This window comes from Colobus angolensis, unplaced genomic scaffold, assembly GCF_000951035.1.
Source record: "Colobus angolensis palliatus isolate OR3802 unplaced genomic scaffold, Cang.pa_1.0 Scaffold102, whole genome shotgun sequence".
In the NCBI taxonomy this organism is placed as follows: Eukaryota; Metazoa; Chordata; class Mammalia; order Primates; family Cercopithecidae; genus Colobus; species Colobus angolensis.
Genome location: NW_012111142.1, coordinates 3,870,434 through 3,887,261, shown reverse-complemented (window position 1 = coordinate 3,887,261; position 16,828 = coordinate 3,870,434). Strand labels below are relative to the sequence as shown.

General features: G+C 40.1%; 1 protein-coding gene across 1 annotated transcript in view; it reads left to right on the top strand.

The window, feature by feature from the left end:
• Positions 1–16,828, top strand: part of INADL (InaD-like (Drosophila)) — a 472,039-nt gene that overhangs the window by 168,933 nt on the left and 286,278 nt on the right. Inside the window, exons 23-24 of the mRNA XM_011941560.1 lie at positions 12,933–13,004; positions 14,307–14,484. Of these exons, the coding sequence (XP_011796950.1) occupies positions 12,933–13,004; positions 14,307–14,484 (250 nt within the window). The remainder of the gene's footprint in view (positions 1–12,932; positions 13,005–14,306; positions 14,485–16,828) is intronic.

The window sequence follows — 16,828 nt, the reverse complement described above, 5'->3', positions numbered from 1 at the left end:
TGCAGTGAGCTGAGATTATGCCACTGCACTCCAGTCTGGGCAACAGAACAAGACCTCATCTCAAAAAAAAAAAAAAAAATTAGCCTGTTGTGATAGCATGCACCTGTAGTCCCAGCTACTAGGGAGGCTAAGGTGGGAGAATCATTTAAGGCTGGAAGGTTGAGGCGGCAGTGAGCTATAATTGTACCACTGCACTCCAGCCTGGGTGATGTAGCGAGACCCTGTCTCAAAGAAAAAAAAAAGAATGCTTGTTACTTAGATAACTAGACAGTATTAATGGATCAAGGCAAAGGGAAAAAAAATATATATATATAATATATATAAGACATACGACATTTATACTACATATTACTACATTCATATTACATGAAACTGAAGAGAATTTTCTTTGCTTGTGGAATATGCAGATGCCATAAAAGGGGTGATTAAATATGGTCTGTGGAGTGGTGAAGGGAGAAGAGGACATTGCACGCTTGGAATCACCTTGGATAGTTTGATAGGAGGAAGCTCACCTGGTCCACTGAGATAGGTGCCAGGAAGGAAGAGAAGGTCTGGTTGTAGGTACTTTTTATAGCCTGGGAGCAGGAATCCAAAGAGATTCTCATCCAGTGATGATGTTTGTTTGTTTCTCTCACTTAGGGAGAAGATTATTTACTACTAAGAGTGATAAAGTGCTAATAAAGTGGGCATTAAAAGGAGAGGTGTTGGAGCAGAGATTAGCTTTTGAAAGAGTGATAGGGGAATAACCACCCAGTGGTAGGGAGTTTTGAAAAATGTTTACGCTCTTTTTCCAATGCCCCCGGGAGTGAGAGAATGGGCTTCACCCACTTGAGTGTGGTATACTTGGCAGAGAACCAGAGCTGTTGAAGAGGAGGTTCAGAGAACGTTCAGTGAAGAGGTCAGGGCATGGATAGTTTGTTTACAATTCTAGCAGATTTCATGCAGCGTGATGGATGATGTACATGGCAGTTCTTGGGGTGCGGCGTGACAAAGGAAGCATATTTGAAGGAAAACCTAGAAAGGTGTGGCATTGTGAGTAGGGAGGTAAGAAATGCACAAAAGAGTTGGAGCTTTCGGCAAAGCGTAACAGGGATGAGAGATAGGGTGGGCTTAATTGGCTTTAAATGTTTTTATTAAAACCTTAATCCAACTGTGATTTTTGTGTTGACATGGGAGATATCTTACATTTAGATGATGTGCATCTCTCTGTTCAGCAACCTGAAATTTTGCCCAAAGTTTTAGGTAGAAACTTCATAAAAGTTGTTCTCTGTGCTTCTGCATAGCCCATATCTGAGTGGAAGGAAGTAATACAGAACGGCCCAACAGCTTTTCTACTCTGCAAATGCCAGGTCGGTGTGCAGAGGGAGAGTGCTGCCGGGTCTGGTTTCCTAATGTGATACCCGGTGCAGCCTCTGGAGGAACACACAGTGATAAATAAGCAATGGATTTGTTTCCTTAGGACAGATGCCTGGAAGTGGAAAAGTTAGAAACATATTTTATGGCTTTTTATATAGTCAAAATTTTTTTCTTCTTTTTATTTTTGAGACAGGGTCTTACTCTGTTGCCCAGGCTGGAGAGTAGTGACGCCATCTCAGCTCACTGCAACCTCTGCTTCCCAGGTTCACACCATCCTCCCACCTCAGCCTCCTGAGTAGCTGGGACTACAGGCATGTGCCACCAAGCATGGCTAATGTTTGTACTTTTTTTTTTTTTTTTTTTTTTGTAGAGATGGTGTTTCGCCATGTTGGCCAGGCTGGTCTGAAACTCCTGGGCTTAAGCAATCTGCCTGCCTTGACCTCCCAAATTGTTCAGATTATTTTTCCATGAGACACCATTGTTTTTTAAATTTGTCTTTTGCTTAGTGTGAATAGTTGAATCTGGCAGAAGAATGCAGAAATGAGACTGCTTCTCTAAACTGTAGAACTGTAACTGTAGAATGTGAAGAATCAGAAAAGATCTAAGCAAACTTCTAAGTCCACCCCTCCTTCCGTGGACAGAAGAGGAAGTGGAGCATCAGTTGTTCTTACTAAATTTGACCCCAGCTTCAGAGAGGGAAGACATGCTTTGTTCTTATCCCATTGCTTTTTCTTTTAAAGTGAGTATTTGACAAGCCAATTTCTTATGCAGGCACGGGCATTTAAGGACTCCAACCTAACCTTGTCTTAGGAGATTAGTCTTGCACTTGAAAGTTGTTTTTTAAGCTTGTTATTGGAGATTTAGGGTATATTTAAATCCCAGCAGGTTCCAGAAGAGTTCCTGTAAATCATATTCCTTCTTTTAATCTTTAAGGTATGCCCCATGGAGTTAGGTTCATAGGTGAATATTTATTGCCACTCAGGAGCCTGCCTGAGTAATGCATAGATTATTTTAGATGATAGTCTTTCAGATAATCAGGGTGTCATGAAGTGCTAAATGGTATTTTACAGTTTCTTCCTTGCATTAATTTTTGTGTACGACCCAGCAGAGTTGTGTGTCTGTGTGCCTGCACATGCATCCATGTGTGTGAGTGCCCCAAGGGTAAGTATCTAATGGTTGTGATGTTTTATCTACACTACACTGTTGCACTAACTTCTCCTTACCTTAGGAGGCAGGACTGGTATTAAGAGTTCAGGTGCCCCTTGAAAGTAAAGATCTCTAGAAAGGGGACTATGGGCAGGTAGGGTATAATTCTGTGGAAGGAATTCAGGTGCTCTGGTTCAGAGCACAGTAGTCCCTTCTTATCCTCAAGGGATATGTTCCAAGACCCCCACTGGGTGTCTGAAACCACAGACATTACCAAGCCCTATTTATGCTGTCTTTTTTGTATATACATACCTATGATGAAGTTTAATTTATAAATTACATACAGTAAGAGATTAACAACAATAACTAGTAATCAAATAGATCAGTACTGCAGCAGTTGATCCGATAACTGAGATGGCTACTGAGTGACTTCTGGGCAGGCAGCATGTATAGCGTATGGATATGCTGGACAAAGAGATGATTCACATCCCAGGCTGGACAGCAAGATATTTCTTCATGCTACTCTGAATGGCATTCAATTTAAAACCTATGAATTGTTTATTTCTGAAATTTTCCATTTACGATTTTTGCCATTACTGTAGTTGATCACAGATAACTGATGCCAAGGAAAGCAAAACTACAGAAAGCAAAACCTCAGCTGAGTGGAGGGGACTACTATATCCTTCTTTGTTCCTAAGGTCACTTGAGATCATGTTTTCACACCTTGCCTGGTTTCAGTCTTTTTCTTCCTCATCTCTGTTATTTTTGGCTGTTTAAAGACCTATGGGTGCCCCTAGTGGGGACGTGGGTATTTCTCAGACAATAGGAGGTCTGTGGTATGAATATATTATGAGTGCTGTTCATATCTTTCTTCTGCTGTTTATACCTGTATGACCCTGAAAGGGTTTTCTTTGTATCTATCTTTTCTCACCTGTAAAGTAGGTAGTTCTGTAGACTGAATAAGTATTCATACAGGCCAGGGATAGTGGCTCATGCCTGTAATCCCAGCACTTCATGTGGCCGAGGTGGGAGAATCGCTTGAGGCCAGGAGTTCAAGACGAGCCTGGGCAACATAGTGAGAACCTGTCGCTACAAAAAAATAAAAAGTAAGCCTGGTATGTTGGTGCATGCCTGTAGTTCTAACTATTCTGGGGGCTTGGGTGGGAGGATCTCTTGAGCCCAGCAGTTCGAGGTTACAGCAAGCTATGATTACACTGCTGTACTCCAGCCTGGCAAACACAGTGAGACCTGGTTGCTTTTTTTTTTTTCCGTCTTCTCTTCTTCTTTGAGACAAATTCTTGTTTTGGTACCCAGTCTGGAGTGCAGTGGTGTGATCACAGCTCACTGCAGCCTTGACCTCCCAGGTTCAAGCAATCCTCCCACCTCAGCCTCCGAAGTAGCTGGGATCACAGGCACCTGCCACAATGACTGGCTAATTTTTTTATTTTCTGTAGAGACAAGATCTCACTATGTTACCCAGGCTGGTCTAAACTCCTGGCCTCAAGCAGTCCTCCCACCTTGGCCTCCCAAAGTGCTGGGATTACAGGTGTGAGCCATAGCACCTGGCCTATTATGTTTTTTAAAGTGTATGTAAAACATTTATACACTTTTATTTGTCAGCTATAAGTCAATAAAGCTGGTAAAGGATGCATTTAACAGGCTTAATATAACAACCTTGCCAATAGTAAATGTTTAGTAGAAGGTTTGCCGTGATGTTGGTGGCAGTGAAAATGATAGGCTCATGGGCCCTGACGTATACCCAGGGTAGTATCCATTGTTGCTGGGTTTATTAAAACACTCAAGGAGGTTGTTGATTTAAAAAAAAATGTAATAGAATCAAATCACAGTAAAGCAATGTGTCAGAGGCTGATGTCTGGGAAGATGGTGAACTTTAGAAGAAAGACATATTTAAAATGGAAAAAAAATCATATTGTAGATGTAATAGGATGCAAATGAGTAGAAATGGCTTCGGGTATTAGATACTTTGTTAGGAATAGTGGGAGGAGAAATAGGAGGCTGGGTGTCATAGTTGGGGAAAAGATTAACTGAGTTAATGTGATATTTTAATTTCCCAACACGGTGCCTGGCATTTAGTGCCTTCTACATAAATGGCGAATATTTAATACGTTTATGTTTGAATTAAACTGCCAAAACTTACATGTAAATTCAGAACATCAGGAGGAGATGGAGGAAAAGGGAGAGAATGAATATTTGCATTTCAGAGAGAAGGCTACTCTGGCGGGTGAGTTGGGAGAAAAAAGGGGGTGTTTGTGGGAGTTTATGGCCTCGAGCATGTGACACTTCCCGGTTCTTACAGTGCTGTTGCAGCAGTGGCCAACACTGCAGATGAAGACAAATGTGAACAATTAGGACAAGAGGTACATAGAAATACTACGCTAATACCTTCGAAAATATAATTAGATCTTTGATTGCTAATCCAGGCTCTACAGAAGGCCAGAAGAGACGTAATGTTCTAGAAGCAACTTACCCTGTATGTCTTGAACTTCTGTTTCTTAAGGAAACTCTTAAACACAATTTTACATATTAATAAAACGCACACATTTTAAGGTACAGTCTACTAAGTTATGTATACATTCATGTTATATACACTCCAATGAAGATAAGGAACATTTCCATCACCCAGAAAGTCCTCCTACCCCTTTGTGTGTCTTGCACCAGGCATCCACTAATCTTATTTCTAACACTGTAAATTAGTTTTTCCTGTTCTAGAACACATGTACGTGTAGTCATACAGTAAGTACTTTTTTTGTGTCTACCTTCTTTTACTCAGGACAATGTGTGAATGTTAATGTAAGGGAATGCCTAATTCTTTATATACTGGTGTCAGGTAATAATTTGCTCTGCAACTTCAAAATCATTGTGGAACATCTGTACAAATAACCCTACTAGTTTAGAAAACAATAGTGCCCATTCTTTCTGGTTCCAGTTGCTCATATTCCCTATGGTATATCATAGAATATTGCCATATAGAATGTGTGTTTAAAGAGGAAAAAGAAATTGTGAGATTACTTAGTCACAATTGGAGCTCTCCCTGCTTCTATCATTTTCGGGTGCTGAGTTTACTTGACCTTCATACTGCTTAGTATGTAGAAATTTTATGTGAAAATAAGTACTACTGAAGAGGAAAGGTCACCTTGGCTGTCTGGAGTCATCAGATTTTATATGATGAACATTTTATTTGCAAAGAGTTTGTATATCGTGAAGAAGTCTTACCATTAATATCCGCTTGTTTGCTCATGGGATACTCTATCTCCATCCACCCCCCCCCCCAAATCTGTAAAGAATTATAACTTTAGGCGTTTGTGATAAAGGCCTGAGACAAAACACATCGTTTCAATTGGATGGTTAATTCCTTTGGGGAAAAATTTGGTTATAAATCTCTGGTTGAATGTAACAGGCAAAAGTTCAGTTCATTTTTCTTTATTTCTTTAAAGCAGTTTTTGATTCACAGCAAAATTGAGAAGAAGGTGCAGAGAGGCGATATCCTGTATACCCGCTACCCCCACATGCATAGCCTCCCCTATTGTCAGTATAGCCCACCAGGGTGGAAAGTTTGTTACAATGGATAATTTTGGTAAACTGACACATCATCTTCACCCAGAGTCCATAGTTTAGGTTAGATTTCACTCTTGGTGTTGTATGTTCTGTAGGTTTGGAAAGTTCTGTTATTTTAAGATTTGAGTTTCTAACTGATTGAGCTATTGATCATACTTAATCAGTGCAAATTATAAAATTTGAGGTTAGAAATTCCTTGTTAAAATTTCAAATATGTTTGTGCAAATTTACATTTTAATATGTACAGTAAGAATATTTCACTTGCTCAGTTAAATTTTAATTTGGGTTAAAAGGTACATGTGTTCATCAGTGTAAAGTGACTACATTAATTTGTTTAATTGCTCATCTCCTGTGACTGTACTTCTGAAACTACTCACACTATCTAGATAAGCTTTCACAAGTTTTATCTCTTGTTAGGTATGAACTAGTCTGAATAAAATGTGTGTATACAAAAACCTAGAAGAAAGGTAATATGCTCTGAGTTTCTTCCAACAGAGTAATCGTTTTGTGACATACTTTGTCAAAGAAATCTAAAATTGTTCATATTCTAGATAGAGTGGTTTCCCCCACCCCTTCTCCTAAGTTGTATATGAGAGTCAGCAGTTTAGGAAATGTTTAATTTTTACTTTTTAAAATTTAGAAACAAATAGCCCATACTATTTGTTGAAGGTTGGTTTCCCTTCTATTTTAGGGTGCTTTTGTTTTGTTTTGTTTTCCCAATTAAAGAATTATGGTGGCTCATGCCCATGATCCCAACACTTTGGGAGGCTGAGGCAGGGGGATTGCTTGAGTCCGGGTGTTTGAAACCAGTCTGGACAACATAATGAGACCCCATATGTACAAAGAGTAAAAAAATTAGCCGGGCATGGTAGTGCGTGCCTCTGGTCCCAGCCACCTGGTGAGGCTGCAGTGAGCTGTGATTGTGCCACTGCACTCCAGCCTGGGTAACAGAGTGAAACTGCTCAAAAAGCAAAACAACAAAACAAGAGAAAAAGCACACAAGAATTTAATGCCTACAATGATAACATAAAGGTGTCACGGTGAAATGCTTGCCTTTTTTTCCCCCTTAATGCCTATATGATTTGGGGTACAGGAAAGTGGAAAATGGAGAGGAGGAAGGTTTGTATTGTTTTAGGTTTTGTTTTGAATCTTATTTCAATTAATGTTTAACAAGAGGCTGGGCATGGTGGCTCGGGCCTGTAATCCCAGCACTTTGGGAGGCTGAGGTGGGCGGATCACCTGAGGTTGGGAGTTCAAGACCAGCCTGACCAACATGGAGAAATCCCATCTCTACTAAAAATACAAAATTAGCCAGGCATGGTGGCACTTGCTTGTAATCACAGCTACTCGGGAGGCTGAGGCAGGAGAATAGCTTGAACCTGGGAGGTGGACATTGCAGTAAGCCAAGATTGCACCGTTGCACTCCAGCCTGGGCAATAAGAGCGAAACTCTGTCTCAAAAAAAACAACAACAAAAAACAAACAAAAAACAAAAAAAACACACAGAGAATTCTAAAATACAGCAGAGCATGAAGATACTCCTTGCAGTAATGTCCATTTTCTAAAAGACAAGATACAATCTGATATGGTTTGACTCTGTGTCTCTACCCAAATCTCATCTCAAATTGTAATCCCCGTGTGTCAGGGGAGGGACCTCGTGGGAGGTGATTGGATTATGGGGGTAGTTTCCCCAAACTGTTCTCATGATAGTGAGGGAGTTCTCACAAGATCTGATGATGTAAAAGTGGCAGTTTCCCCTATGCTCTCTGTCTCTTTCCTGCCAACATGTAAGATGTGCCTTGCTTCCTCTTTGCCTTCCGCCATGATTGTAAGTTTCCTGAGGCCTCCCCAGCCATGTGGAACTCTGAGTAAATTAAACCTCTTTTCTGTATAAATTACCCAGTCTCAGGTAGTATCTTTATACAGTGTGATAACGGACTAATATAGAGAATTGGTCCCGGCAGAGTGGAGTACTGCTATAAAGATAGCCTGAAAATGTAGAAGTGACTTTGGAACTGCTTAACAGGCAGAGGTTGGAACGATTTGGAGGGCTCAGAAGCAGACAGGAAGATGTGGGAAAGTTTGGAACTTCCTAGAGACTTGTTGAATACTTTTGACCAAAATGCCGATGGTGATATGGACAATGAAGTCCAGGCTGGGTTGGTCTCAGATGAAGATGAGGAATTTATTAGGAAGTGGAGCAAAGGTCACTCTTGCTATGCTTTAGCAAAAAGACTGGCAGCATTTTGCCCCTGCCTTAGAGATCTGTGGAACTTTGAACTTGAGAGAGATGATTTAGGGTGTCTGGTGGAAGAAATTTCTAAGCAGCAAAGCATTGAAGAGGTGACCTGGCTTTTTCTGAAAGCATTCAATCATATGTGTTCACAAAGAGATGGTTTGAAATTGGAACTTATATTTAAAAAGGAAGCAGAGCATAAAGATGTAGAAAATTTGCAGCCTGACCATGTGGTAGAAAAGAAAAACCCATTTTCTGGGGAGGAATTCAATCTGGCTGCAGAAATTTGCATAAGTAACAAGGAACTGAATGTTAATAGCCAAGACAATGGGGAAAATATCTCTAGGGCATGTCAGAGATCTTTGTGCAGCCCCTCCCACCACAGTCCCGGAGGCCTAGGAGTGAAAAATGGTTTTGTGGGCTAGGCCTAAGGCCCTGCTACTCTGTGCAGCCTTGGTACTTTGTACCCTGCATTCCAGCTGCTCCAGCTCCAGCTGTGGCTAAAAGGGGCCAAGGTACAGCTTGGGCTCTTGCTTCAGAGGGTGCAAGCCCCAAGCCTTGGCGGCATCCATGTGGTGGTGGGCCTGAGGGTGCATAGAAGACAAGAGTTGAGCTTTCGGAGCCTCTGCCTAGATTTCAGAGGATATATGAAAATGTCTGGATGTCCAGGCAGAAGTCAGCTCAGGGGCAGAGCCCTCATGGAGAATCTCTACTAGGGTAATGCAGAGGAGAAATGTGGGGTTGAAGTCCCCAAATGGAGTCCCCATGGGGGCACTGCCTTGTGGAGCAGTGAGAAGAGGGCCATCATCTTCCAGACTCCAGAATGGTATCTCCACTAGCAGCTTGCTCATGCAGCTGGAAAAGCTGCAGGCACTCACCTCCAGCTTGTGAAAGCAACCATGGGGGCTGTACCCTGCAGAGCCACAGGGGCGGAGCTGCCCAAGGCCTTGGGAACCCACCCCTTGCATCAGTGTTTCTTGGATGTGAGACATGGAGTCAACAGAGATCATTTTGGAGCTTTAAGGTTTAATGACTATGACCAGGCAGTAGCTCACGCCTGTAATCCCAGGACTTTGGGAGGCTGAGGCAGGCAAATCACCTGAGGTCAGAAGTTTGAAACCAGCCTGACCAACGTAGTGAAACCCTGTCTCTACTAAAAATACAAAAATTAGCCAGGTGTGGTGGTGCACACCTGAAAGCCTAGCTACTTGGGAGGCTGAGTCAGGAGAATTGTTTGAACTGGGAGGTAGAGGTTGCAGTGAGCCAAGATTGTGCCACTGCACTCCGTCCTGGGTGACAGAGGAAGACTCCATCTCAAAAAAAAAAAAAAAATTAATGACTACCCCACTAGGTTTTGGACATACATGGTGGCTTGTGGCCCCTTTGTTTTGGCCAGTTTCTCCCATTTGGAGAACATTAAGAATGAAAACATTTACCCAATGCCTGTACCCCCATTGTATCTTGGGAATAACTAACCTGTTTTGATTTAACAGGCTTCTAGGTGGAAAGGACTTGGCTTGTCTGAGATGAGACTTTGGACTTGGACTTTTGGGTTAATCCTTAAAGGAGTTAAGACTTTAGGAGACTGTTGGGAAGGCATGATTGCTTTTGAAATGTGAAAAGGACATGAGAGTTGGAAGGGGCCAAGGTGGAATGTTATGGTTTGGCTCCGTGTACCCACCCAAATTTCAATTCAAATCGTATTTCCCACGTGTCAGGTGAGGGACCTGGTGGGAGGTGATTGGATCATGGGCAAAGTTTTCACATGTTGTTCTCGTGAGAGTGAGGGAGTTCTCATGAGATCTGATGATTTAAAAGTGGCAGTTTCCCCTGTGCACTCTCTGTCTCCTGCTGCCATGTATACCTTCCTTCCCCTTACCTTCTGCTATGGTTGTAAGTTTCCTGAAGCTTCCCCAGCTATGTGAAGCTGTTAGTCAATTAAACCTCATTTCTTTTTAAATTACGCAGTCTCAGGTAGTATCTTCATAGCAGTGTGAAAATGGACTAATACACAATCTAAGTGCATCATATATTGAGATAGCAGATAAATTACATCAATACAGTAGCCTGTTAAGGTACTAGTAAATAAAAAATGATGAAGATTATGATACTGTGGGTAGATTTTTGTTATAAGTTCAAGTGAAAAAAATTATAGAGGAAATGAATATTGGTTGAGCCTCAGTTAATATCTAATTTAATCCTTGTTATTATTACGTAAGATCATCAAAATAGGACAGTTGGTGCTATGATTACAGTTGTCTAATGATAATGTAGTTGCAAAGAACAAGAATGTGATAGGTTAAAGTGAAAACAGTTTACTTGAATTGGTGGAACTGTGGGTGTATCATTGAGGGATTACAGTTACATACTCATAAACAGAAACCCCATTTAGTGTGACTTAACCAAATAAAGGCAAGTTTTTTTCGTGTGAAAAGTCCTGAAGAAGGTGGTCTTAGGAAGGTGTGGTGTGTTGTCATCAGGGTCTTAAATACCTTCGTCCTTTATGCTCTGCTGCCCTTAATGTAGGACCTTACTCCTCATTGTTTCTGTATGATTTGAAGATGAATGTTTTACCACCAATATCACTTGTGAATTCTAGGCAAGAAGACGGGGAGGGCACAGAGCAAAAGGCTCCTGCCAGCTGATTCTCCTTCCTTTTAATGAGTTTTCCTGGAAGTCTCATCTAGGTACTTTTGGTTCCATATCACTGATCAGCAGTGTGGCACACAGTTCCCATTAGCTGAAAGAAAGTCCAGAAAATGTATTTTTTTCAAACCTGGGCATAGTGCCACCTAGAATAGAAGAGGGGTTATGTATTTATGGAAGAAGGGTAGAAAAAAGACATTAGAAAGTAACCAGCAAGTGTCTGCCAAGTTGTTTTCCCCTGAATGCTGTGATGCTTTTAATCATAAAAATTAGACTGGCTAAGGTAAGAAAGACATCTGGTAGTGGGCGACATGTAACAATCCTAATTTCTTAACTGATATTTGGCTTGTCTAGATCCTTTCAGCCTTCTCCTTTTCACATGGCCTTACAATGGTTTTATCCTAGATACTAAGTCTGTAGAGGGCCAAGAAGGTGGAGTTTTGCTGCATTTTATAGGACTTACTTGAAAGTTCAGAGAAAAATGGGAATATTGAAACTTAGGGCTAAAACAGATTTGGATACATGAGGAAATGTTGTGAGGTTGTATAGTATGCTTAAGCCTTCTCTGAGCTTCAGTTCCTCCTGTGTAAAATATAATGTGATCTGCTGTGCTTACTTTATAGGTTAGAGGGATTTTTGTTTTTGAGACAGGGTCTTGCTCTGTTGCCCAGGCTGGAGAATAGTGGTGTGATTATAGCTCACTACAGCTTTGAACTCCTGATCTCAAATGATCCTCCTGCTCCAGCCTCCCCAGTCAGTAGCTGGTACTACAGGTGTGCCACCATGCCCAGCTAATCTAATTTTTTTTTTTTTTTTTTTTTAGAGATGGGGTCTCACTGTGTTGTCCATGTTGGTCTTGAACTCCTGGGCTCAAGTGGTCTTCCTGCCTTAACCTCCCAAAGCCCTGGGATTACAACCATGAGCCACCACACCTGGCCAAGGGTTTTTATGAAAATGAAGTGGAAGAGATAGCACCTAGATTTTTGTGTAGAGTAATACAATTTACAACATCAGACTGATTTCATTTAGTGGTCCAAAGCCACACACCAATTTCATGGTATAAGTTAGACTTGAGCTTAGGACTCCTGATTTTTCTTCCAGATAATATACTACACTGTCTATTCACTATTGCATTAATCTTATAACTAAATACTGTAACTCAGCATTTTACGTTATCCAGTTCAGCAGTTCTTTTTTTTATTTTGAAACAGGGTCTTACATTGTCACCTAGGCTGAAGTGCAGTGGCACAAACATGACTCACTGCAGTCTTGACCTTCCAGGCTCAAGCAATCTTCCAGCCTCAGCCTCCCAAGTAGCTGGGACTACAGGCATGTGCCACCATGCACAGCTGATTTTTTTGTAGAGACCGGGTTTCACCATGTTCAGTTCAGTAGTTCTATACTAACTTAACTTGCTGGATGAAAAGTGGTGGTAGGTGGGAAGCAGTGAGGATCGTTTTAGATAATATAAGTAACTGAAAAGTTCCCTATAAGTATGCAAAATATTTATGGGATACAAATGACAGGGGAAATATTTAGGGCTAGAAAGACGGATCATACTGACCTGTTCATGTTGATTTATACTTGATACATATGATACTTGTCGATTTCTGTGTTTTAGCTGGTCAAACAATACCAAGTTTTAAGGAAGACATTTTATAACATTTTACATATTGATAGAGAAACAAATTTGAAATTGCACAAATCAAACACAAACTTAGCATCTAGAGTGTCACCAATAAAAGTGTTTATAATAATTCTGTGATTTTCTAATGCTGGGTGGAGATTAGTTGAGTTGAATGTTAAAGCAATATATTTTTGCTTTACATATTTATTGATATAAATATTTTCACAACTTAAAAATTGAGAATCATTTAACTACCTAGAGATTTTACAATTTCAAAACTTTCCAAGGACCTTAATAATGAGTGTGCCTTAAAATTGTGTGTATTTTTTTCTTTCTCCCTCTGTAGTGAGTTACCTGAGAGAGAAGAGGGCGAAGGAGAAGAAACTCCAAATTTTAGCCACTGGGGTCCACCGAGAATGTATGTGAATGACATTATTGGCTTTCTCAATAGGAGCACAAGCAGTTGCTCTTTTCTTTAACCTAACAGAACATCATTTAGTCCTGCTCTAATGATTGACAAATTGCGATAATTCACCTGTAAGCTGGTCTACATTTTAGTTTCATTTTATCTTATCTAGGGATTTTTAGCTGAACGAAATGACTATAATATTAGGAACATCTTTGATACTCTTTCAGAGAGAGCAACGTAGAAATGTCCATCTAACAAGTATAGTTTATCACTATGTCATTAAGCAAGTTGGGTAAAGCTGTCTTGAATGCAGTAAAGCTTTCTTTTTTGGTAAACAACAATAACAGTAGTTGAGGCTTCTAGTATATATCAGTATATCTCTACCTTCCTCCCCTGGTGGAGAGTCCATGTTTGTGCTAACAGAATGTGTGGAAAACCCATCTTCCCTTGGATGTGGGGGAAGTTTTAAGTACTCACCAGTCGCTGTAATTTTAAGTCCTCGCTAGGGCTGCACTTTAAGATGATGAAAGTCTCCCTTTAGCTGCTCTCTCTATTCCGTATCTATTATTAATTCCACCACCTCCACCCAAACTGGTTCTTTTCTTGTAATTGAAATCTGAATTTGTCTTAAAACATTTAAGAGTTGTTTTCTGAGTTATGTTTTTAATGAGTTAATTATTGGCTGCAGTGTAAAACCTATAATATTTTGAGGGGGGCAGTTTTCATTTCATACTTTCTTTTAAATAATGACATGGAGGTAGGAAGAAAACAAAACCTTGTGACCTTAGGAGCAGGTAAAATCTGTCCTCTGATTAAAGAACCACAGAGATAAACCTGCTGACTGGGAAAAGCAACTTGCACAATGAGCCACTCAGTGTCAAATTGATTTTATTTTGAAAGTCTGTACTTTTTGCCAAAATGACATATGTAGCTTTCTTGATTTTTGTCTTACCCATTTGTTATTTCTTCAGTCCTTTCTTTGCTTATGTTACGGATATAAATGAAAAGGACTAATCACAGAAAATACATTATGATAGGAGATGGGAACATTAGGGCTTAGCTAAATCTTCACTGAATATTTAGAGTTATATTTATTGTTCTAGAAATCTATGCTTTTCAGAACTGAAGCTTTCACTTGTTATGAATTATTGATAACATTGGAACTAGGTATAATTTGTGTAACATTTGTAAAAATACATTTCAAAAATTTATATAAAATATGAGTCACAAGGATATAATACAAATGGAATACTTACAGTCCAACAGATTAAACTTGTTAATGAGTGAGTTTTGTTTTTTTCCTTTATATAGTGTTGAGATTTTTAGAGAACCCAGTGTGTCTCTTGGGATCAGTATTGTTGGTGGACAAACTGTTATAAAACGTCTGAAGAATGGAGAGGAACTTAAAGGTATATTCATCAAACAAGTTTTAGAAGACAGTCCAGCAGGGAAAACAAATGCACTTAAAACTGGAGATAAAATACTTGAGGTAAATGATGTTAAAGTACTGTTTTTATTGGAAACATACTGTAAGACGGTGAAATAATCATTTAGCTCGAAGACCTTTCTTTATGTGTTGGGGACCATGTATGTACAGTCGGCATGCTCTATATGCCTTAGTTTGTACATTGTATGCACAATTTATGAGTTTCTCAAGTGAGTGGGGGCGGGGATAAACAAATAAAATGATAAAAACTTCAGCTGATTGCAAAAAACACTTTAACTAACAAAGGGCTCTATATAGAACAGGGCAGATGGTAGGCATTATGCTTCTCCCACAGTCTTTAACAAGCTATAAATTTTTTTCTTGAAGCTCTAAATTTTATAATTGTGTGTTAGTAGGATATCTATGCTTGTTTAGAGAAAGAAATTTACCCTGGAAGGTTGAAGACTCTATTGAGGGGGGAGGATCCATGATTTGCACCTGATATGCTTTGTGGGCGCTAAGTTTTAAAGGCACATCAGGCCAAGCATGGTGACTCATGCCTATAATTCTAGCACTTTGGGAGGCCGAGGTGGGCACATCACTTGAGGTCAGGAGTTTGAGAGCAGCTTGGCCAACATGGTGAAACCCCATCTACTAAAAATACAAAAATTAGCCGGGCATAGCGGCACATGCCTATATTCCCAGCTACTCAGGAGGCTGAGACAGGAGAATCGCTGAAACGCTGGAGGTGGAGGTTGCAGTGAGCCAAGATTGGACTGCCCTCTAGCCTGGGTGACAGAGCGACAGTCTTGTCTCAAAGCAGAAAAAAAAAAGGCACATGAAACCACTGAGAATGCCCTGAGGTGTGAATGTGATACATTTCTTTGCATTGGGTTAATTGGGTGACACCATGGTGGGTACCTCTAATCGCATAATCTGCTTGTTCTTGATTCGTTCTTTATGATGCTAACCATCAATCATGGCGTTTCACCTCTGATAGAATACAAAGAGCCCTGGATATCATGGGTTGGAGTCAGAGTCTGTCCTTTTTATTTTCTATGTGTTTTTGGACAAATCATTAGACCTACTTATTTTGTTTTCACATAAAATGGAAATGAGAATTCAAAATCGATAGCATTATTATGAGGATTAAATTAAACAACTACATAAAAGCTGCTCTGTATATACAAATGTTGAGTTATATTTGCGCTGTGCAATGTTTAAAACAATTTTCAAATATACTACTAATATGGCAATGAAGAAAATGACCAAAAGTCCCTTCCCTTATGGTGTTTACATGATAGGGGGAATGGGGGAATAGACAATAAAATAAATAAGTATATGTAGAATGTCAGATCGTAATAAGTAGCTAGGGAACAAAATAAAGCAGGGGAGGAGGATAAGGAGCATCGGGTTCAGGGGGACGGTGAAAGCAACAGTCACAATTTTAATAGCTTTGTTATGGAAGATGATATTGGGACAAATATAGGAAATGAGAGAGTCAGCCATATGGATATGTGGAGAAAGAAAAACATACAAAAGCTCCAAGGTAGGAGCTTGCCTGGATGTGTTCAAGGAGCAGCAGGAAGTCCAGCAATGATAGCATAGCGTGAACAAGCCAGAAGGGGTAAGAGAAAAAGGCTGAGGAATGATGGGAAGCCACATCATATAGAGCCTGAAAGCTCTGGAAGGTCTTCTGCTCTGAATGCAGTGGAGAGTCACTGGAGAATTATGAGCAGGTAAGTGTTGTTTCAAGGGAGTATTCTGGCTTTGGGGGCAGGGATGGAAGCAGGGGCCTCAGCCAGAAGGCTGTTGCAGTAACTTAGGAGAGAAAGAATGGCGGCCTGGACCAGGAGGAGGGCAGTCAGGTTGTAGCATATTTTGCAGGTGAATAACAGGACTTACTAACAGAATGGATGCGAATAAAGTGGCAAAGATAATTGAAAAGCTTTTCAGCTTGAGGAATCGAAGATGGAATTTCCATTTGCTGAGATGGGGAAGACTGTGGGAGGAACAGATTTGGGGAGACACGTTTTAGACATGTTAGGCTAAGATGCCTATTTGACATCCATATAGTGATAGTTAGATAAACAAATAAGGAGTCCCGTATTCTTACTAATTTTTTTGGTCTTTTTCCTCAGTTTCAGTTAGAGTTTGTCTCCCACTGTGATTATGAATTTGTTTGCTATTCTTTGTAATTCTGTTGGTTTTGCTGTATGTATTTAGTGGATTTGTTGTTGGTGATTTGCTTTTGACATTATATAGTTTTCCTCTTTATTCCTATTAGTTACTTTTTGCCTTAAATTCTATTTTATTAATATTGGTAACCTTGTTTTATTTTAGTTATTAATTTACATGGTACTTTGCTTTTTTTTTGAAATGGAGTCTCTCTGTGTCACCCAGGCTG